Source organism: Zingiber officinale, chromosome 2A, assembly GCF_018446385.1.
Source record: "Zingiber officinale cultivar Zhangliang chromosome 2A, Zo_v1.1, whole genome shotgun sequence".
In the NCBI taxonomy this organism is placed as follows: domain Eukaryota; kingdom Viridiplantae; phylum Streptophyta; class Magnoliopsida; order Zingiberales; family Zingiberaceae; genus Zingiber; species Zingiber officinale.
This window is the reverse complement of record NC_055988.1, coordinates 77,421,613-77,445,797: the sequence shown is the minus strand read 5'-3', so window position 1 is coordinate 77,445,797 and position 24,185 is coordinate 77,421,613. Positions and strand designations below refer to the sequence as shown.

The following is a 24,185-nucleotide window of genomic DNA, read 5'->3' as shown; positions in this document are numbered from 1 at the left end:
TGTGTGTGCGTGCAGACGCCTATAGATCATGAATCCCTACAAAATTGCATACATGGTAAGGCCCGAGCACGATCGCGGAAGAAAACTGCACTTAGTTAATGACATAAATGCAAAAAATAAATACAAAAGTATTTATTTTTTAAAACAAAATTACCACTGATACGAAGTTGAATTCATTTTCGGCATTTCATGTTGACCGAATACCTACTTTCGCGAGTCTTTCGTCTTACTTTTACTTCCCTTCTTTCTCGAGCTAGTCTCTGCCTCTGCCTCTGCCTCTTCAGCCTTCTGTTCGGCCTCTAGGATGGCTAACTGAGCAGGTTTTAGAGAAACAAAGTTACAAGCAGAAATAAACGAATGAAAGGATTCTCGAAAGAAGAAGAAATGCATCGGTCGAACATGATCACCTCATCGAGTATGGGTTTGAGCTCCTTGTAACGAGCCTCGGCAAGATCAAAACCATCTTTCCTGAGTTCCTGATTAACGTGAAGTTGCAAAGCATGAATCACTATGCGAGATAAGAATCAACAATCAAATGATGTTATCTTCATCCTTTTCCGATAATAACTGTTAAGAACAGTGGAGAGTTATGCTAAATGATATTTGTTCATCTTGCTATCAACACACACCATCGACAATTCCCGATAAAATGAATATAAAAACTAAATTCAATTTGACAAACAAAAGGTATCACAAAATTATCCTAAAATTGCAAAAATTTAATTGATAAGAAACATGCTGACAAAACAAAATAGATAGATTAGGAACGCAGAGCCGATACAATTCATCAATTCCCTCTCACAAGGTATCACAAACATGTGGAATGATGTGGTCACCCAAACCAAGGATGAAATACAAAGATAACTTGGATACTTATTTGGAATACTCGGGGGAAAAATGAAGAACATCAGATTTGCTTTTACTCAAGTCGATATATTATAAAACTTCAAAAGGTAGTATTTACCTTTCCAGTATGTTGAGTGTGCTCGTGGGCAGCCATTTGCCAATACGTACATGTTCTTCTGTAGAAGTCTCTTAAAGTTTCTCCGGGCTTTGCAAGAAATGAAACAGAAGATATTAGAGAGTCCACACGATAAGGTAAAATATTAAGCCGTATCAAAGTATCAATGCCGTCCATTTCAAGAACAAAATGACAAACACGTGTTGAGATATTTTATTTAAGTCTTCTACATCTCACTAACACGAGCAATCAAAATAACAGACTCCACAAACAAACATGGTTTGGCTAAAATGAATAGAGAACAAACACTATAGATCATATTACAACAACTAAATTTTATCCCACTAAATGGGTCAGCTATATAGATCCTTCTTCATTAGGCTCCATCCCCTACTATATCATCATTTATATTTTTTAAAAAAATTATCTTGTTGTATTATTACTAACCAAGTCTATTTTGATCTTTCTCTTTGTGTGTATTTGCCATAGTTTTATATCGTCTAATTATAATATTTATTGGTCATCTAAGTACATTGACACTAAAGCTTCTTGATTATTTATTAGTTATCCACTTAAGCTTGCCAACTAGAGATTACAGAAGCATACAAAGGTGTCAACCCTATATTGGCTTGTCATAGTTGTTGATACATGGACTCAACTTAAATGTGTAATACTAAGAGCAGCTCGGTGCATGAAGCTCTCGCCAATGCGGAGTCCCGAGGATGAGTCTATTGTACGCAGTATTACCCTGCTTTGCAAGAGGCTATTTCCGAGACTCAAACCCATGACCTCGTCACTTGGAAGCAACTTTATCATTGCGCCAAGGCTCCCCTTCATGAAAGTAGTTCTATGATTAAAATTAAAAAAAAAAAAAGTCAAGCAACAGAAAATGAAGCCGGATCACTCGACATGAGCATATGTAGTGTAGAAAATCCAAACTATATTCAAGTCCCAAACTTAGGCCTAGAGAATGAAACTGCTTCTACTTCTGTTATATTTGGATGAAAATTGTTAACCAAATAAAAAAAATTAACAAAAGAAAATGATGTTTCAAAAAAAAATTACCACTGGCGTTCTCTGAGAATCTGAAAGACCAAGGCTCATTCTTATCTGTTCTATCCTGGCTTTTTTCTCTTTTCTCCGCAACTTCTTTCCTTCACCTCTTATAACAGAAACGGCACTTCCCATATCCAATATAATTTTGCCACCATCTGGATTCTTCATCACCCAAAAAAAAGGGGAAAAATATCAAACTACTTGTGCGAGCATTAAAATTCAAAACATATAATCAGGAGCATAATGATCAACCATAGCATGAGTTAGTTGCTTAGAGAGTGAGAAACCGATTCCAGCAGAAGTTACCAGAACAATCCTAAAATATGTGATTATTAAGCTATGAAATTAAGTCACGTAGTAATTACAGTGTCAACAAAAAGTTCAAGGACAAGAGGAACATGTGAATTTCACACAATTTATAAACAAAGATGTGCATGTTCATCGATCTGCATTTCTGCAGCTAGGCACTGAAAAAGTCCAACACGGCATGGATACAATCACCTGTCCTTAAGGCCTTAAAATCATATATCTTAAAGTGCACATAACTTGACCCAAGTAGGTCAGATAATGGCTTCTGAGTTTACATAAGTAGAGCACAGCATATTCAAACAAGTAGTTAATCTACGCCATTAAGTGTCGCATAAAAGTTCATGATATTCTCTAAGATTCCTATTTCTATCAGAAATTTGGAGACATGCACATGATCAGCATTTAGCTGAGGGCATCATGGTACTGGAATTATACAGTGAGACAACCAACATGCCAATCTGTAATAGTGTTGCATAGTGCAAGAAAGGTATCAACCATCAACAAAACTACCCCCACATTGACCTGAATGAACATATCTTGCATACCCAAAAGGATCAATCTCTTCTTCATGTTAAATCATCAGACTTCCTTGTTACATTTGTGCAATTAATTTTATTTGCTAGATTGTATATAAACCCACGAACTATTCTAAAGTGGCAATACCAACAATAATAATATTGGTTGAGCATGGATGCACTCAACAAAAATATATCAAACTTATTCAAATATATTACATGTTGTACATGATTTAAACCTTATCACGTGCAACTAAACCTACATATTCTAACACTCCCCTTAAGATTAGAGCATAAATATTAAGGGATGCTCATTGTTATACAAAAAATCTGCAATGAGACAAATAAAACAAATGAAATGCTTAAGGAAGATAATAAAAATGCAACAGTAATGTGCCAATTGAGACTTTGACAGCACAGATCTGGGTTGAAGTTGATGAGTTGATATGATCAATCAAATCTTCTTGGCTATACTCCTCTTCCTTAGTTCTCTGTCAAAGTGATGTTGCATAGAAGTTTACAAAAAAGAAGAAAAAACTTATAGTGTTGCTCAGAAAAAAAAAGAGATAATTCAGGAATCCAGTATCTACTATTTGAGAGAAAAGAGGATAATATTGGGAGAAGATCAGGGGAAGGCCTGATATTTACTCCAAGGGAAGTAAAATTTTCAAAGAAGAGATCAAGTAAAATCTTATATTTGTTCAAATAAGAAAAAGAGTACACTAGGAAAAAAAAAGACGAAACAACAACAGAAAGATCAAATGAAGGTTCGATATTACTAGGAGAACAAGGAAAAGATAACAGAGAAGAAACCTAATAAAGTTTGATATCAAGTCATAGTGAAAAGATAGAGAATGCCAAAAGAGAGAAAATCATTGATTTCTATTTCAAAGTTGCTATCAAAGGAGAAATCCTAGGAGAGGTGAGTAAAATTTACATAAATATACACTTCTAGAAGATGTCAGGATAGAGCAGGTCAGCAGTCTATCATAACTTTGAGAGAAGAGCTATGTTGGAAAAGAAAGATAGTAATTAGACTTTTTAAAAACATTGCAAATAAGAAATTAAAAAAAAACATAAATGTGAAAAAAAAATTGATGAAAATATTAAGAACCTAGTGGTACATCAACTTAAGACAAAGAGGAAAGAAGACAAAGATATGTCGATCCAAATTCTGAACTGCTCTGGACACATCAGAATTAGATGTAAATGTGGTTTAGCTAGATCATCTAAACTCCAAAATGATCAAACTTCCATGAAAGAGACCAAATCTAACTGAGTTTCTCAGCAAGAGGAAATGGAGCAAATCAATGTTGTTGGCTCTTGAAGGACAGGATCTAAGGGAGGTTCAGGGAACACAAAATGAAGAAGAGCAAGTCAAGGTTGTCAGGTTCGTGGTCATGGATCCAAGTGTGTGGTGGCTGAAGGTTCGTGTAAGATGAAGACACAGATGCGGAATAGATCATAATGGACTTCAGAGACATTGGATATCAGGAGCATCGGACAAGGAGTTGTCCAGAGAAGGATGACTCAAACAAGTACTCAAGTATTGGATGCACTTTATGATTACCCTATGTCAAAAAAAACATGAACACATTCTCAACTTCCACTAGAAGGTGCTCTGGTTACCTTCAGGATCAGTTAAGGTCACTTTTCATATTTCCTCAATTTCTATGTTTTCCATTATTTTTCATTATTTTTCAAAATATTTTTAAAATTTAGAAATAGTTTTATAAAAATTTTAATCCAATTTGAGTTTGACAATTCAAACCTAGATTGATTAGATGATATTAGATAGGATTGCATTTTCTTAATTTTTAAAATTTATCATAGCTTTAAATATCTTGTAGTTATAACCATATTAATTATTATAATCTGGTTCAAATTAGGTTAATCTAAGAACGGATTTCTAAAACTCAAACTGATGCACAAAATCCTTTTTTTTCTTCCAGTTTTCAGGCCCATCACAATGTTTGACATGTCAACACCACTGTGACCTAGAGCAACTAGCTATTAATTCCAATAGCAAAACAAGTTATCAACTTGCAATTATGCATAAGTTACATTGGACTTTTCCATCCAATTTTGTTGTGTGAAAAAGACAAGAAAAATAAGTAATTTTTTGTGATTCTAAAACAATAAACAAAAAAATTATATACAAACCACCAACCTCATCATCATCGTCATCTTCTGTCTCATCACTATCACTGCTGCTACCTTCTTCAGTATCGTCATCGTCATTGTCGTCTTCATCATCGTCGTCCTCAGACATTTCTAACCACTCAGATTCAGATGCCTAAATATAGTACAACAGGAAAAGAGTACAAATAAGTATCTAACTAACTTTACTAGGACATTAAGATTTTCAAAAAAAGTAATAACAAGTTCCCATGAAATTCAAAATGAGATAAAGCATATTTCTCCTTGATAACATGCATATCCATAAAAAATTTCAAATTCCAAATAAAAGGAAAAATCAGATAGCTAGAAACAGAAGAGAAGGCTATACATTTAGGCTTAGGCAACAGTGAAGGAGAAAATAACACAACTATAGCAGCAAATTGCATCTTCTATGCAGAGTACCAATATAGTAAATAATAAAATGGTACTAAACTACAAAGATGTTTGAGATACAAACCTGTTTGATGCACTTCCACTCATCTAATTTGCTAAGGTTAAGGGAGTATAAATCATCCAGTGTGATCTCACGATCTTTAACTTCCATCATTCCACCATACAAGTAGAGTGTATCTTTCCCAACAACCATGCAAGAATTAATTCGTCCACAAGGCTTTGCTGCCTACAGTTCAAGAATGGTTGGTGAATATGAAAGAGAAGTTAAAAACTAAGACAGATAAATGTGTAGAAGTGGTAAGCAGTGAACCTCAGACGAAATGGATGTTTCTAACCCAGAATCAACACATAGTCCTTGCACTCTCACATCAGGAACCCTTTTTGGCATTGCAGAATCAAAGGAGAGACTCTTGGCCAACTGATGAGAAACCTCATCATCACCATCTCCAGTAACAACTGCTACATCGTGATTTACCATATTCTCATTCCCATCATCGTCTTCAGACACCGCTGCATCTTCTTGAATTTCCTTCCTCGGAGCATTGACCTTGACTCCTTTTAACTAAAAAATAGAAAAGAATAAATTAGAAAAGTTTGGGTGAACAAAACTTTAAACTTAATCAGCAAGGGAAAGATACTATTGAGAGGCATTGTAATAGTGGAGATAAGGTTTACTTATTCCCAATTAATCTCATGTATATGTAACCCTCAAGCCTAGTAATATTTCAGTAACTAACAATTACAGGTGATCACGGTTCAATTTATGAGTTTGGTGAGGGAAATTGGAGCCACTGCTAGATATTTTAGTGTAGAAAAACTAAACCAAAATTGAACCAAAACCATTTCAAAAATAGTTGATTAAAAATAAATAACAATTAACAAGAAAATCAAAATTTAGTTTCCAAACAACAAGCCCACTGAGCTTATTACTAAAAATTATTATAATTTAAGATTTAAGTTAATTAGCGAATTTAAGTAAATAAACAATAATCCATTACAATTATCTACATATAAATATATATACATAGCATAAAAAACTTAATGGTTTGGATCAGTTTTAATGGCTTGTACAAGTTCGAACTGGAACCAAATCAAAACTAATAATTTAACATATTATGAAATCCAAAAACAAACTAATAAAACCAATAAACTAAAATTTTATATTTGGATCAGTTTGATTTGAGTTGGTTCTGGTTTCCAGTTATACATGCTCACCCCTAACAATTTGAGACAATTCATTATTTCTACAATACTCGAAGTTGGAGTATATTTATTTATCATGCTCAATTTGTCATTCAAATATAAATAACACTATAATAATTTATTCTTCAAAAGAGATATACAGTGAGCTGATCTAACACAGCATCAAGGATGAAGTGATTGAAGTCGTATCAATTTCAATATTTAGTGTGTCAACATATCATTAAGAGTCTAAAACGTTAACATTAAAAATGATCACCTTATTGTTACAATGGATCTTTCTTGGCCTAATTTTAGAAAGTCAAAATCTTAGATAACTTGACCCATTTTCATCTCAAAAAGTTGTCTATTTCACAAATAGGCATGTACTATATAGAAGTAATCAAAAGTAAAAGGTTTTGACATCCAGAAGCATTTAGTACTTTCCTCTTAGCATACAACAAATGTATAAAAAATATAATGTAAAGATACTCAAGTACTACAAAAATGCATCCACTTTCAATCAAGAAAAATATATGTTGCAGGGGATGAAATCAACAGCTGGAAGTTAGTAAAAGAAAACATATATACACAACCTTATTCTTAGAAGATTTGTCCTTCCGTAGCTCCAATGGATACCTTAAGACAATGCAAGAAAATTAATTGAGCATACAAAAATGTGTTTGTAAATAAAGTCATCTAATCTAGTATAACTTAGGGAATACCATCTTAATACCAAGCACAAGTTGACATATTTGATAAAAGTTATGAAGTTAAAAGGCTTTTGAGAAAACACCTATAGTCAAAATCAAATAGGAATTGATCAATTGAGAACATAATCTGTGGTAGGTTGACAATTAGCACTCAAATTTATTGCCATCGTAACAGGGATGCTGATCAATGTGTTCAAAAATCCAAGGAACCTAAACAAGAAACACATCTGTCATCTTTCCCAATAATTTTACCATGATGAAGTGCACTTATATTAAATGACAAGCCTAAATACTTCATGAGTTCACCGCTAGAATTAATCCACAGTAAGCAAATACCATGAAGAAATAATCAATTCAAGTAATACTGTGAAAGATAGCAATGTACTTTTTTTTCAATAATCTTACCAACCCAAGCTTACAGAAGTGGATCCAGGAGTTTGAATTATTCTATTAACTGCTTTATAATGAGTTTTATCAATGGAGATTAACCTAAGTGGAACTTCGCCACTTGGGGGTTCTGAAGTCTCTATCTGTTACCAGCTGAAGAGCTCTCAGGTTTTTCTCATGCGCCCTCCCTCCTCACATTCTATTTACAGAGTACTGTCATGATGCTCACGTGGCAAATAAAGAAATATTACCGGTCCAGATTTAGTTATGATATGGTATCATGTTTTGTCTCAAAGGTGGACAGGCAGCCAAAACCTATTGGAGGATACAGATACAGATTGGCTATCTTAAAGATCTAGGTATTAACATATTGGCATGTTGGTGGTGGTGAATTGTAGGTAAAGAACAAATCATCTTTTACTAACTTTGACTTAGATAAATGAAGCATGGCATTATTCCTCCACCATCATATAATCAAATTTGAGTTTACAACGACATTAGAAAGCCTTTCCAAAACTTTCGGAAGTGAGAATTTCTTAACATTGATCTTAGTCAGTTAATTCAACCGCATAATTTCTATTTGATGCACTTAATTTGGAAAGAAGGACTTTGCTGAATGCTAACTGCCTTTCCTGATTCAGGATTCAAAACACCTTCAATTTGATTTTTTTTAACTTCAAAAAATTAACATGCTTTTACTAAAAGCCCATCTACATCTTTGTTACATAATCATCTACCATTGCTTTTACTAAATACTAATGTAATTAGACATGATTATTTATCATGCTCAACTACAAGTATACAATAATAACCCTATTCTGTTCTTCAACATTCCAACGAACACCATTGGCAACTACAAAGTGGCCTGTATACAATGATAACCCTTTTTTGCTTCTCTACAGTGGAAAGATGGGAGAGAAAGCAGGGTGAGGGAAAGGGTAGGTTGGACCTGCTTTGCCTCTATTTCCTTGGAGAGAGAGAGAGAGAGAGAGAGAGAGAGAGAGAAACAATTTTCGCCAAATCTCTCAAATATGTTTACTCTCAAATTGAGATGAAACGACCAGCAGCTGGCAAATGCACTGTATATACAAAAGAATCAGAAATTAATGTCTTTTTAAGTATTTTTTAAGTTTTGAAAATTGATTTAACAAAATAAAAAAGATTCCTATATTTATTACCCTTTTCCCTTAGAGGAAACAATGAGAAACAAATGTTTCAGTGTTTCTTTCTCCTCAAGAAACAACGAGGGAAATTAGTTATCATTTCTCTTTTACCCACTTTTTTGACATTTCAACATGTCTTTCTTCCACACTTTCTACCCTTGTACATGATTTTAGTCATTTGATTCAAGCATTGAACTGTATGAATGACCAGAAAGTACCAAATATTAAAAGAACTTTTGCATAAAAAATTTGGTAAACCAGGACTTGAGAGCAAATATTAAGCTTAACCAAAAATTGCATCCACAATTATGAACATGAAAGAATGTGCAAATCAAATGACATGATTGGTTTACACAAAATAAGAATATAAATCTTCCCAAGGACCCTAACCACATAGGCTAAGTTAAAAGTCAAAATTCAAATTTGTGGCTCCAACTTGGAGCTTCAAACTATCGCAATAAAGCTTGAAGTGTTATTTATTACATGCATATCCTTAAATGCTCAACATTTCATCATCATTTGATGCAGGCTTTATCCTTAAACATGCAAAGATAAATGACTGCTCCAATATCTTTCCCAACTTAAGAAAACCCACATATATAGCACGTAATACAGATTGAAAGAACCAACAATACATTTAGTGAATCTAAAGCAATTACCAAAAAAATGAAACAACAATAAGCATAGTAATCTGGAAAGGGCATACCATCTATGGCTATCCATCTGGAAGCCATACAGTTCATTCATAAACAAGCTCATGAGTACGTCACCTGCAGCAACAAAGCAAGATAGTCAAATGTCATGAGGCATACATCCAACAACCGCATTCTGAGAGTTCACAAGCTGTAGATATGGTGGCCTCCAGTATTGTTCAGGCATATATTTTGAGATATGCAGAATGTAGATAAGACATTGATATCAGTGCAAATTAGAAGCCCATCCAAACGGTTGGAAGAAACAAGTGCTTCTGAATTTCTGATACCATATGCTACAAGTGCTTGCAACTTCAGCTCAATAAGTGTGTTCTAATACATGATAACAAACACAGGAAGAAAAGGAAAAACGAAGGAAAAAATGTTATAAGAAAGCACAGGAAACATTGATTCCTAGTAGAATTAATTTTATAGGTAAATTATACTAATGTTAACACTAAAAAATGGACAAAGTATCGTACAACTAGTAAAAAAATGGACAAAACAGAAATGTGACAATGAACAGATTTAAGATTTGAAAGCAGGAAAGAAACAAAATATGACCTTGAGTTTCCATGTCCACAACACCTCCAAAAAGGACAGCTCTCTTCTTGTGGACACAAACTGAAAATCCAGCACGAGGCCCAGGAGGTATCCCACTCTTTTTTACCTATATACAAAATAATACCAAGGTTTATTATGCAATAAAAAATGGAAAATAATAGAAATCAGAATTCAACAATGAAAGTTGCTAAGGCTATATCTAAAAATCTAGAAGAGAAGGCTGCAGTGTAAGTAGATGACAAAACTTCAGTTTATCCCTCACAAAACAATATCAACCAGTAGAAAGCTAGTAGATTTTGGTGGGATAAAACATATTGCATAACTAGTCTAAACTCTAAACCATAGCATCAGAAAAAAGTAAATGTTTGAAAATAAATGATAAAGGAAAAAAGTCTAAACCATAAAAGCAAGCATGAAGGATATAAAGTTTGTGAAAATGTCACATATAGTTCTTTTGCACTTTGCACGAACAGACCAATGCAGCAATAAGGCAGAGTTGTGAGTTCCCATAAATTTGAAGCCCCATCACGTGGACTTCAGGCCTGTTTACCGAAGTGACACTGCTATATATTACTAATATACTATTGAACAAAATAAATTCTAATTCTAATGTTCTTAAGTTTGATTAAAAGGAATCATGAGTATGGTGTACTGATTTTTCATAACCAAGTATCTCTAATTATTTTCTGCACATCCCTGTAGTAACAGATTCTAAACACAGGAAATATATTTACTGATGCACATAGAGAGTGCACAATTGTTCAATAATTCACAAGTAGACATATAGTATAGTATGCGAGATAGAGCACATAAGCAAGCCTTTGTATTTTGGAAAGCACATAAGCTGGCAATTGAGAGTTTTTGCAAGGAACAGTGTCCCGTACTGAGCATGTGGTAGACAAATTCCAGATGTTATTGACAAACAAGATTTTTATGCACAAAATCTTCAGATCAATTCAATTGTTTTTTAATTGCAAATAAGACAATGTTACAATGCTAAAGCATATAGACCTTTCTAGAAAAAAACAATGGTGATAGGGCACTTAAGCAAGGATTAGCATCAAACCTTATTCCATTCCCATGTCCTAGGATCAAGTGACCATGTATCAGAGTGGACAATTCCTTTCTCTGATCCATGTTTATCAGACACAACTTCCTTTGAATAGCCTCCATGTAAGAAAATCTATACATGAAACGCAAAACAAGTTACATAAACACAAGTTCATCAAATAGAAGCAAACTAACTTTGCTCATTAAAAGGAGACATGTTACTCAGTGCAAGATATAACCAAAAACCAATTGGAAAAAGAGAAACCATACGGAATTTAAAATAAGACAAATACCATAATAGTATTTTAGATGTGAATAAAATCAACATGCCTTCTTTCACATAACCAAATGACACATATGAACCTTTAAATGATAACAAAAGAAAACAAAATGAAAATATCACGTTAAATCAAAATAATGGATGTACTTAGGATAGACCCTAACATTGACGTGAATTATGGAGGAAACATAAAGGGAGTATAACACATCTGCACATATAGAGAGATGGTGAAATATACCAATTTGTGATTGTTAACAGATTAATTAAGGAAAACAAAAGTAGGCGGTGACAAACACTAGTAGCCATGTGAATTTATAGGGCTTCGGCCCTCACACTTTCGGTGGGAGCTTTGGCCCATTACTACATTGTTGGATCTCAGCCCATTTTTATATTCTTATCAGGGCTTTGATCCTTGTGCTTGAGGCAAAGCTTGATCCATCTGCATATTAGCTGGGAGCTTTGTCCCATTTATATATTTGTTTTGGTTGTGGAGAGAGTAATCCCATGCTTTTGTGGATACTATATTGATCTAAGGATGTTTCATGCTTGAGGCAAAGTTTGATCTATGTAGAGTGATCCCAGGACTTAAAGAAAGATAGCATAATATTTGGTGACCAAAATCTAGCAGAACATATAAAAGGAAGCATAATATTTCACTTACTTCATCTTGGTAAACAAAAAGTTGAAATCCACTTCGTGCACTTGGCCACAAGCACCCAGGTCGAGGTTTTATTTCTTGCCACTATCAAAACACAAAGGAAAGAATGAGCATTACAGTGCCTAATTAGTTCAGCAATGTTACAAGAATAATTATACATACAAAAGATATTAAATACCTCCAGAGCATGATAGAACTAGCAACTTACCTTAAATTGATCGAGATCGAAAACATACAAATCATTGTAGTATCTGTAAAAAAAATTATATATAGAATGAGATCATAGAGGTCATAACAAAAAGAACACAAATTGAAAACAATACTAAGGCATTTGTTTCAATGCGATGTGGAAAATAAGACCATAAAGAGAAGTTAGAAAGGAACAAATTTTTCTTAATATAAGAAGTTGTCTATTAGGGGCTGTTCATAAACTACTATCCAACAAGAAATTATGTACTCTAGACTAACACTATATGGAACACAAATTTGCCATTGCCATGGAGGTGAGGGGTGATGTGGGGCCGGCGGGGAGGGGCGCTTGGGATGAACGAGTCACCTTTTACCACACAAATTTGGCATTGCCATGGAAATAAAATATTCGTTATAACCAAAGAAACCAAAGTTTAAAATCTCGACCCGTGCCGAGGTTTCGGTCCCAGACCGGAACGATACGGTTTCGGTATCGTATCGTGCCGTGCCGATACTGTTTCGGTATTTTTTTATTTATATATAGTAATTATTAGATAAATATGTTTATTGTGTATAATTTAAAAATAAGTTGTATATTAATTTTATATAAATTCTTAATTATTGAACAACTTAATATGGTTAGAAAAAATAATTAAATATAGTTTTCTTTAAAAAAAGTTGATCTAGGAATAACTTGAATTAAAATTGATACATCATAATATGTTACCTTATTAATACCAAAAGGAGTGGCGTGAATCAGATGGAAGCATTGGTTCTTGCGACATTCTGCTTAGGTCAGCTCCATAATTCTCCAATGACCAGATTAAATAAGCATCCCATGACATGCAATATTGATATTGATTTCTCCACATGTTCATCAGCGTGTCTCGATTCATCACTGGATGTTGGATTTGAACTGGCACCACTGAAATCGGAACGGGTACAGGCACAGGATAAGGATAAGGATAAGCATACGCCCCCGAGCTCTGGTATGACGGATCACCATATGATGCATCAGAGTTATAATAAGAAGGTTGCGAGTTTGATGAACTTCGACTAGAATCAATCTCAGCTAAACTCTCCCGCATATCTTGATAATTATGAGCTTTCTTTTGTTTGTCACCCTTATATCGACGTTGATATTGAATAGTACTACCTCTAGCTCCATGATCATCATCTTGAGTTGCATGTGTATAATCTATCTCACATGTCCATGGCTCTGGTGCTAGAGTAGGGGGGACATAATTTTTACCACTAGATGCATCACCACTGTCATCACTTCTATGAGAACTTGCACTGCTATCAACATCACTATCCTCATTTCGAACTTCTCGTCGGACTATAGTGTCAGAAGGTGATGATGTTTCATCACTGTCATCATGTTCTTGCTCATCAATTGCATCGAGTGGATTTTCTCTAATTCTAAATGGACCACTTCCCATAAAAGTAGGAGGTTTGCCTTTTTCTTTCTTTTTAGTAAAAATTGTAGGAGCTTTGCCTTTGCCTTTATCTATGGACTTTGGTTAGGTTTGTGATGTTTGAGAACGCCTAGACCGAGATCCAGAAAATCGAAATTCTTGATCAAAAGCTTCATCATCTTCTTCCTCGCAGATATCTCCTCTAGCTTGTATTTTTTCAATCTGTTGAGTAAGAAATTGAGATGGTCGTGGTGGGTCTCCTGCTTCATCAAGTAATGGATTCTCAGCCTCAACAGCGCTCCACCAATCCATCATTGGATCATTCTCAGTCTAGACAAAACCAATATCAAATGGGTCTACATCACCAGTCTCGAGACTGTTCTTCATTCTCTTCTGTTATTGCTCTTAGTTGAAGACGCATATTATAATGAACGTAGACCATCTTCTCCAAGCGACGATAAGAAAGACGATTTCGTACTTTTGTATGAATGAGGGAGAAAGTTGACCAATTTCTTTCACAACCGCTTGAAGACGTTGTCTGTGAGAGAATTCGTACTGCAATCTTTTTCAAATTTGGAGTTGATCCTCCATATTGTAACCACCACTCAGCTATAAGATAAATAAGAACAAAATTAAAATAATTATTTATATTTGTTGACAATAATTAGAAATAATTTTTACTATATTTACCTGCATCCATTTTATATCTGCATGAAACTGCAATAGGATCGCTAAAAGAACCATATGCCTCTCGAAATAATCGACTTTCATTAATAGTCTCAGCAATTAATTCTGTGTTTGTATGCAGTCTGATATTACATGTCTGAGGGCCACTAATAAATCATCATTTGTGCCAAGATTATAACGATATTGATATGCCGGATTGAGATAATAGCCTATAATAATTAAACATATATAATTATTAATAACAATATTAAAAATTCGTTATCATTAAAAAATACGTACCGGCCAAATGAATAGGTTTTCCCATTTGATCATCCCATCTTGTAGTGATTATATCAATGTAATGTTGATACTTGGTCGGTGATTGTAGACGCCTCTTAATTTCCTCTTTTGCTTCATGAATTAGGCGGTAAACGTTGCCCATTTGTGGCTTCTTGTTCATATCAACTTTACATAGAACAACGTACAATGGTTCTACTGCTATAAGAATATCTGCGATATAGTCTCAAAATCTGACAGACATAATAATTTTTTGCACCTCCTTACCTTCAGTCGTGTTAGAATATCGAGAGGCTTCCCAATCCTCAGAAGAGAACATGGCCTTTAATCCGACTTTTTTCTGATTCAACGATTTTAACAGTAGAAAGTGAGTGGCAAATCTAGTCGCTCCTGGTCGCAGAATCTCCCCATCAATAAATTTCCTCATTAATCCATGAACCCAATGATAATTATAGATGAATTTTGTTAAAGATCGACCTTTTTTCACTACCTTCTTCACTATATCGAGATTACCGATATCTGCCATCATCAAATCGATACAGTGTGCTGCGCAGGTTGTCCAAAATAATGTTTGATACCTTTGCTCCAACATCTCTCCAGCCCTTTTAAAGTTGGCACCATTATCTGTAATCACCTGTACTATATGTTCTGCACCTATCTCGTGAACTACACTATCCATCAAACGAAATATGTAGGGTGCATCATGATAGTCTGTAGTTGCATCAATAGATTTATGAAATATCACCTTTCTATTGCAGTATAGTAGAAAGTTGATGATGCTCATCCGTGTAGGTCCTGTCCAGCCATCACACATCAACGTAACCCCATATAAGCTCCATTGTTTCTTGCATGATAGGATCCAAGTCTTGATCTCCTCCACTTGTTCATCTAAATATGGACCGGCAATTTCATATGCAGTCGGAGGTTGAATACCAGGACCAGATTTTTGGATGTTGGACACCATGCTACGGTAGTATGTGTTGTTTGCTGCATTAGGGGGAATATGATTAAAATGAAAAAATTTAGCAATACTTTTCCGATTGATTTCTTCTTCTCTTTTGAATATGCATCATCAATCCTAGTCTGTTTGCTAGCTTGGTCTGGAAATGCTAGTGGATCAATATCAGCAATATCAACTGCACGTCTTCGTCCCATAGAAGAAAAAAAACGACCAATACCACCTTGTGTTGAAGTAATACGAACACTTGCACTCCTTCCTAATGTTGATGCAGTAGTTGAGCCACTTCCACTAGCACCAAAGCCACTTCTATGTTGCATATTTTGCTCATAGTCATATTGAGTTCGAGAGGCACTGAGAGCTGCTAAAAAGTCTTCGTCATTTGGAACTTCACCACGACCTTCCATTTCATCATAGATTGGTTCTTTAGAACTTCGACTATCAACAAGTTCACGTTCTCGTTGTTGTTTATACTTTAATGATTTTCTGCCATCAAGTTCCTCTTTCATTGCACGACGAACTTCTTGAGAAACTTTTGGACAATTAGAAATATCCGGATATCCACCAGCAAGATGTTGTTTTAAGCGTGTGACCCCGCCGCCGCGTCCAATCATATCGCAATGCAAACATTGCCAATGGAATCGATTTTCTAATCGACGTGCGTGTCTCCAAGCTAGATCATGAGATTGTTGTTTTGGTGTCATTACCTATGCATTATACAAAAAGTAAGGATAATATACATTTCTAGGTCATGATCATCATTTTATAATGTCAAAAATATATTTATCATTGTAAATTTACAAATTAAGTATATAAACTATAAACATCAACTTCTGAAATTTGAAACAATCTCCTAAAAATATTAATTCATCTTTCTCAATTTAGATTGATCAGAATTGCACAAGATTAATAGTGTTTTATTAGGAATCATAAACATAACAACATACCTTTATCAAAATTTTTAAAATAAAAGACTTATAATATTTCTAAACATATTACAAAAGTACAAAAGTTAATATTCATGGATCCAAATTTTAAATTAATTCTAAGATAAAAAATATTATCTATAATAAATATATAAATTAGCATAAAGATGTTATTTTATATATAATAATTGTAAAAATTAATTAATTAATTAATTATTATTTTAAAAATATAAAATAATAAAAATATCAAAATATAAATTTAATTTATTAGTTTTTTAGAATTTTTATTTTTTTAGAATATTAGAATATAAATCTGAATTTTTATTATTTTTTTTAAAAAATAAATTAAATTTTAAATAAAAAAATATTATAACATATATCTGAATTTTTATAATTTTTTAAAATTTTAAACAGATTTATTATAATTTTTTAAAAAATTTTAAATACAATTTAAAACATTAAAAATTAATTTTTCAGAATATTAATTAAATTTTAATTTTTAAATATATTTTTTATATATTTTAATTTTTATTAAGAAAATTTAATTAGGATTTATAAAAACCTGTTTGGAATATCACGCCAACCTTAGGAATTGTTATAAATTTAAATTACAATTTATTTTCCAAATCGAAATAAAATCATTTCTCGGGCACGCACGAGGCGCACCCGAACTCGCCGCTCGGCAGCGGCGGATCGCAGGGTCTGGCGGCGCCGAAGGCGTCGCCGGACGCCTCCGGCCGCCTCCGGCGATGCATACGAGATGGATGAAACGAATAGGGAATACCTCTGCTGCTGCTCGCCTTACTGGTGCTCGCCTCGCCTCGCCGCTGCTCGCCTCGCTGCGCCACGCCTCGCCTCGCCTCGCTGCTGCTAATCGGTACGTTTTATAGGGTTTTTTCGCGCGACAAAAGGAATCGAATCGATTCCTTCTGTCGCGAGTGTAGCTTGTGCTGGCGCGCATCAACGCGCGTATCACGCGCCGAAAGCACAGCCCACGCCTGCGCAATACACACGCCGAAATCGCGGCGTGTCGTGTGCCGGTTTCGGCCGGGCGACGAAACGGTAAAAACCGTTCGTGCCGCCCGGCACGAAACGGCACCGCAATCCTTGAAAGAAACTATGTTCCCCAACCAAACATGCACACATCATGGAAAGAAAGTGTTGCACGCATCATTTAGAGCATGGGTAGGCTAAAATGTAGACAAGATCTAAAAGTTCCATTTCTCCTAGATAAGGATGGAAGAATATATGAAACTATAATAATTTATATGCTTTCCATGCTGTCCTAAGGGTTTAGCACCTACTTATCAATAGTAAAACAAACAAGCAAAGCGAATGATCAAATTTATCATTCCTTTCCAATGAGGCATTTCCTCCAGAGCTCAGACTAACCAAATATAATCCAAAGTCTCAACACAAGACTAATACAAGAAATAAATGTTCAATAGGCTACGTTTATTTCAATGTCTCAGCAATAAAGAGGACCTTCCTGATGCTTGTAACAAGTCTCAATAACCTTGGATGTGTCAGATTATTAAACAAGATAAAATAGTATAATTTATTTTGGGGAAGCAGTTACTTATATGTCCAATGCATGATAAAATGAGAAAAGGGATTGATTGCGTGTTAATTACATTAAAATGGTGAATATAAGAAGTACAAACAAATTTCTACGTAACATATTTGAAAAGAATCCATAATACAGATACTAGCAATAACATTTTAAGACAGGATAACATTTATATATCCAAGCTTAAATAATTGGGACTTAATTCACAGATTTTTGTCTTAAATCCATAAAGATATACAACATAAACAGCCTCATATTTGTTCCTATATTTAGAACAATGGAGCATCACAACCGGAATGCATATAACTACTAAAGCATTGGGCAGATGGAGGAATAAGAAATGAATCACAAACAAATAGCAAGGAAAAATGCTACAAGGTGCATAACGTTGTACCTTACTTCCCTAAGAGTATCATAAAAGCCACCAAAAACAATGATTTTGTGCTTGTACAACACCTAACAAAAAAACAAGGTCAAAAAGGAAAGTTTGTTAATAATAAAACAACCAATGCAGCCTAAGAAGCATTCAGTTGTCATACAAATTCAGTAAAAATAAGAACATCAAAACTCGCAGGATGCATCGCTGTAAAATACAAGAATCAAAAAAGGAACTCCACACACCAGCTTTCCCATGGTTAAAAATGTTAATAAGTTGCTAATACACCTGCCTAGATCACAAGGAGAGAAGAAAATCCTCTAGAAAATGTTCCACCTGACTATTTGACAAGAACAGAGTTTTATCTCAAGTCAAGTAATCTTTTCATGTCCATACGGTCTACAGATATGGATATGTTCAAAATGTGTTCTGATCGAATGTTTAGCTCTTCAAGAGATGAATGCTTCATAAATGTAGAAAGTTGAGATAGAAATAGCTAGAGGACCCCAGTGCAGGGGAAAAAGTCATATTATTACAAATCAATGAAGTCCCTTCTGTTATGCTTGCAATCTAGGCAAATCTCTCAATAAAAGAACTGGCATTGTTTCTAGTAAAATGGCAAAAGAAAAACCATCAGCTAGTGATATCTGGAAAATACTTTTACTGATTTATCAAGTCATTCAAAAGTGGCTAAGCGAAATATATTAAAAACTTCCCCGTTGACCGATGACAAACTTGGGAATTAGACACTAAATAACTTGAGATAGATGTCACTTAAATATAAACAAAATTGTACTTACCATTCGATGACCTGAGCGTGCACTAGGGCATCCTTTTTGAAGCAACTGCTCCCATTGATTCGTTTTCATATCTAACATCCAAAAATCCTACAACAAAAGGTTCAGTCAACAGGTTAATATGGTAAATGACTTGAAAAACTTGTCCAGATAATAAGCTTGAAATATTCTTTTAAAATATTAGATCAAGAGTGACCATTGTACATAAGCAAAGTGGTTATTCCAAATGTATTTGAATTACTAGCAAACAAAATAAGTTGTATAACACCACATTGCTGAAAGGTCTAAAATACTACAGTTTAAATAAAACATACATTTGTAGATCAAACAAAATAATTGACAAGAAAATAGACCGATAGTAACTCTGTAAACAACCAAAAGGAAAGGAAGGATAATGGCTAAGACACTTTTAGACTGGGGAAAAATCTTTTCATATTACTGCAGTTGAAAGCCAGATTAACATGGTCAACAACAACAAAGCAAGCTGATAGTAGTTAATAAGATACATGTAAAACTTGCATCCTTGAAAAAAATAGTAAAAAAACAATTGAAAGATGTAACTGATCAATATCATGAGAATTTCTATATAAACTTGCTAGAAAACTACACTTGTGTACATGAGCATGTCCATAGATATTAATGTTAAATAGAAATTTGACATCATTTGCAGGAAAAAAATAGCATCCTACCAATGTCAACATGGTACTAATTTGGTAGGTAATCATCTAAACAATAGTTATTGATTGTTTGTGGTCTTATCTCAGTGTGTTCAACTGGGGATTGAGCAGGCAACAATATGTTGATCAATGAGTTATCTGATCAATGTAGATTCAAACCCCTTTTCTTTGTAGCAAGAAGTCTTTGCAAGAAATGATAGTCTATGAGTGATAGTGTTAGACTCTGGCAGGTGGGATTACCAGTTAAATGTGGTGTTCTTATTGTTCTGGGTTGTTTGTCTGAGCAGTATATTAAGTTAGCCCAAAATTATGGGTTAGTAGTTATGTATGGTGTGTTGATTGTTGTGGGTTGTATGCCAAAGTGGCATATTGTGTTGGCTGAAACAGAAGTCAGTAGGTTGACTGTTATGCATCTGTTGCTACATAGTTCTAGCAGAACACTCTCCCTCTGCTGAACTCTTCCTCAAAGAAGCTATCCTCCATTAAAGAGCCACCCTACTAATTGCTAAATGGTTCTTGCAGAACAACCACAATGTGGAAAGCAATTGTAGCCAATAGGTACTCAATCTTCCTCTGTATCACACTAGCAACATGATTGTTGATTTTCTATTGTGTTTATGATAAATTTGTGTTTAGTGTTAGTAATTTATAACAAATATTACACCAGTTGAGTTGACAGTTCCTACATGGAGATATGGATATCTCCCTAATAAGAATGATCACAATACTGTTAAGTAGACATTGCAAAACACAACCAAGGAAGGAGTATCCTAATTTAAGCACTTAGACATATTAAGGGTGATGTTTTTGGATGTCAAAAGATACCACTGGAGCTAAGAAGGTTTGTTTTCATACAATGAGTAAAGAAAATAAAAAGAATGATAACAGAGCATTATAAAGAATATAATTGCAAACAACACAAAAATTGTATCTCATATAGCAACCTTGTAGTCATTTCACAACATAATAAATGCAATTAGCATAGTTTGAAATCTATTGTCATGTCACACAACACAGTTGAAATGCACCATTCTAGTAAATTACTAAAACCGAGGCCACACAAGATGATTGTACTAACACTAGACACGCTGACATGCATCTAACACTGGACTCTGATAGATGCAATTAGCATGGTTTGAAATATATTGTCATGTTGGGCAACACAGTTGAAATGCACCATTCTAGTAAATTTCCAAAACTGAGGCCACCAAAGATGATCATGCTAACACTAGACATGCTAACATGCATCTAACACTGGACACACTCTAACATGCATCAAGATCAATTCAAGAATGTTTATTATTTTTCAACTTTTTACCCCTCAAAGAATTGATTTGGGTGATTTACTCAAATAATTTGATATTCACCAAGTCTCATTATTTTTAAGTGCACTGAAATTGCAATAATAGTAAAACTTCATCAACTTTCAAAAGACATTTGATTAAATATTTAAAATGATATAAAAATGATAATGACAAAAAATAATATAATAAAATATAATATTTTATCAAAGAATAGAGAATAAGTTCTTAAAAATGATAAGTAATTCATGAGAGAAGAAAATCTAAATATATCACTTAACAATAAAGGATATATACAAATAATAAGATTTGACTTTCTTATCAATTCCAAAAATAATTAGAATGAAAGTATACAACTATTTCCAAATGATGATTAGATTGTATTTTTCAATAAATTTTATGAATTGAATATTAATGCAAAAAATAAATACCAAATAATAAAAGTTGAATAGCGCAATGCATAGAACAATAGAATATACTCTAACAAGTAATCTCTTCTTGTTTTTTAGCAATAACAATTCATCTTCTATTGATCAAACATTAAATAACACTTTCCTCTTTTCCTTATTTTTCTTAATTATTATTTTGCCAAGATTTCAATCCCAACCAATTTGATATGACCAATATTTATTTTCTAACCAATAGATCTGTTCTACAAAGTATGATACAGATTGCATATACTCACACATGTCATATATAAACTACATAGTGGATCAACCAAGTATCAAATGCATACATTTTTTTCAAAAAGTTATTAGGCGGTGAAACTTTAGATAGTATTGAATATGCCGTAAAAAGTACATCACCCCTCTATCAGTCAAACACTCACATGAGTGATGGGTGTGGATCTTGTTGTCTCAAATCTCATTTTTTTAAAAAAGGAAAAAAAGATAATTATTTGTGGCTAATAACTTAATGGGGCCTCGATCTCAACTCAATGTGTGTGTGTGTGTGTGTGTGTGTGTGTGTGTGTGTGTGTGTGTCAAATTACATTGTTAGCTGTCTAACACAAGTATGAGAGGGCTAGATGAAGAAATAAGAGCCTAAGAGTCAACACATGACACCATCTCTATCCGAGGAAAGCTTTCAAATGATCATAGAGTGACCTCAATACCATCAATATTGGGGTGGGTGGGGTGGGGGTGGAGGGCACAAGACAATGAGGAAGTAACTAATGTTCTTCCACTATGCTGTCAGAATATATCTGAGCAGTGAAATATCAAGATCCTACTACCAACTAATTTAACAAGACCAAATTGCAAAGGTACATTCTCAAATTAGGTACCTTATAATGATGGAAACGTTCTTGATTTGGAGATGTAAATTCACCACCTATAAAACAAAAACAAGAAAATAATGCATCAACCTTGAAGATGTTGATCAATTTTAAATAAGATGACCAAAGACTAATTACCAAATATGTAAAGATGGTTTTTCCATGCAACAGCTTGATGGGCACTACGGGGAGGAGGGCTGTTAGGACTTGATATCAACTTCCATTCATTTTTTTCTACATCATAACGATAAAGGTCACCATAAACAAAAGTCTGCAGGAACAATTCCATTAGTTATTTTACTATGTTTCCCACAGAAATTAATAGAAAAAACACTGAATGTGATATTATGCACTTTAAGGGGTTAGGCTCAAAAAATAACAAATGAATCAATTTCACCAAACATTTACCTTGTTTCCATTGTAAAACTCTCCCCCATAAAAAATCAACTCAGTTTCTTTCAATGGATTAATTGTCATCTGCAATAATTGTGAAAGACCAAATTGATCATTCATGAGCCTTCAGTTCCAAACAGAAATAATTATTTAAGCATGATCTACATTTTGTTTTTTTTCTCTTAAACAAAGATTTATTCTCAGTTCATATTTGAAGTCAACAGGGAAGAGGAAATAAACAGACATGCAAAATCAATGTCAAGAGCAACAAGTTATGGTATTCAATTCCTCAGAGACAAGTAAAATTTTAACCGAGTTACTTTTTTGAAAATGCACGTTATCAAAGAATCCTACCACACTGACATGGCAAGGTATTGTAAAATGGGTTAGCCTCAAAGGAAGACTTCAAAACAAAATGCTCATAAAAAGATGAACATTATAACTTAAGACATCCCAACTACAGAGCATTATGCCAACAGGTACACAATAAAGAACTTGTGAAAATTACCGAACAACCAGAACGGGGAGAAGGGGCTGAGACGTTATCCTCAACGTGAACTTCCTTCTTCTTGGCCTCCTCCTTCTGTATGCTTTTCTGCAATCCGTCGTAACAAACCACATAAACGTCACGACTTGAAAGGAATTGATCAGAACTCGAGAAGAAATTAAAAAAAAAAAAAAGATTTTTTTTTAGACAACAAGAAATCCAAACAACTGGATTTCGCATACGAGTATGGCATCGATGTCGTCCTCCTGAGAGGTGTTCTTCTTACTCTCCCTGCGGGATTTCTTCTCCTCAGCCTTCGCCGTCTTCCGCTCCGTCTTCTCCTTTCCCTTGCCGGGCTTCTTCGTCTTCTTCCCCATCCCCCGAACGATTAATCGCCGCCGGCCTCGGTGGAGCGTGCTGGGTGAAGCGCCGAAGGCCTCGAAGCTAATTCTTCTGAGGGAGAGGAAATACCCTACTAAGCTCTTAGGGTGCGTTTGGTTCAAGTCATCATGTATAATCTTGATTATGTGATTACCTGGTAATCACATAACCAAGATTATATGGAATAAAACATAACCAAATGTTGTTTGGTTCAACTTAAGTAATGCAACAAAAACTTGTTTGTTTGTAGGTTTTAATGAATACCCTAGTTTAATATTTTACCGTATTACCCTCAGTTACAAAACCAACTATACATAATAATATTATTATTATTATTTATTATTATTATTATTATTATTATTATTATTATTA

At 34.1% G+C, this 24,185-nt stretch overlaps 1 protein-coding gene across 1 annotated transcript; it reads right to left on the bottom strand.

Moving 5' to 3' along the window:
- Window positions 1-77: 77 nt before the first annotated feature.
- On the bottom strand, window positions 78-23,897 carry LOC122041264 (kelch domain-containing protein 4-like). Its single transcript, XM_042600897.1, has 20 exons — window positions 23,675-23,897; window positions 23,454-23,540; window positions 22,961-23,029; window positions 22,691-22,823; window positions 22,562-22,608; window positions 19,302-19,388; window positions 18,520-18,581; window positions 12,310-12,352; window positions 12,105-12,185; window positions 11,180-11,296; window positions 10,114-10,219; window positions 9,564-9,627; window positions 7,191-7,233; window positions 5,726-5,977; window positions 5,480-5,641; window positions 5,012-5,137; window positions 2,027-2,179; window positions 965-1,051; window positions 408-476; window positions 78-312 (listed from the first exon to the last, which is right to left on the bottom strand). Exons 1-20 carry the CDS (start codon window positions 23,807-23,809, stop codon window positions 205-207), a joined length of 2,031 nt encoding a protein of 676 aa, XP_042456831.1. The 5' UTR covers window positions 23,810-23,897; the 3' UTR covers window positions 78-204.
- Between the last annotated feature and the right edge of the window lie 288 nt (window positions 23,898-24,185).

Coding starts and splice junctions, on each gene's coding strand:
- LOC122041264 (XM_042600897.1), bottom strand. CDS start 23,809: ATGGGGAAGAAGACGAAGAAGCCCGGCAAGGGAAAGGAGAAGACGGAG. Junction 22,609..22,690: donor AAACCATCTTTACATATTTG/GTAATTAGTCTT, acceptor TTTGTTTTATAG/GTGGTGAATTTACATCTCCA. Junction 10,220..11,179: donor GGACATGGGAATGGAATAAG/GTTTGATGCTAA, acceptor TTTTGTATATAG/GTAAAAAAGAGTGGGATACC.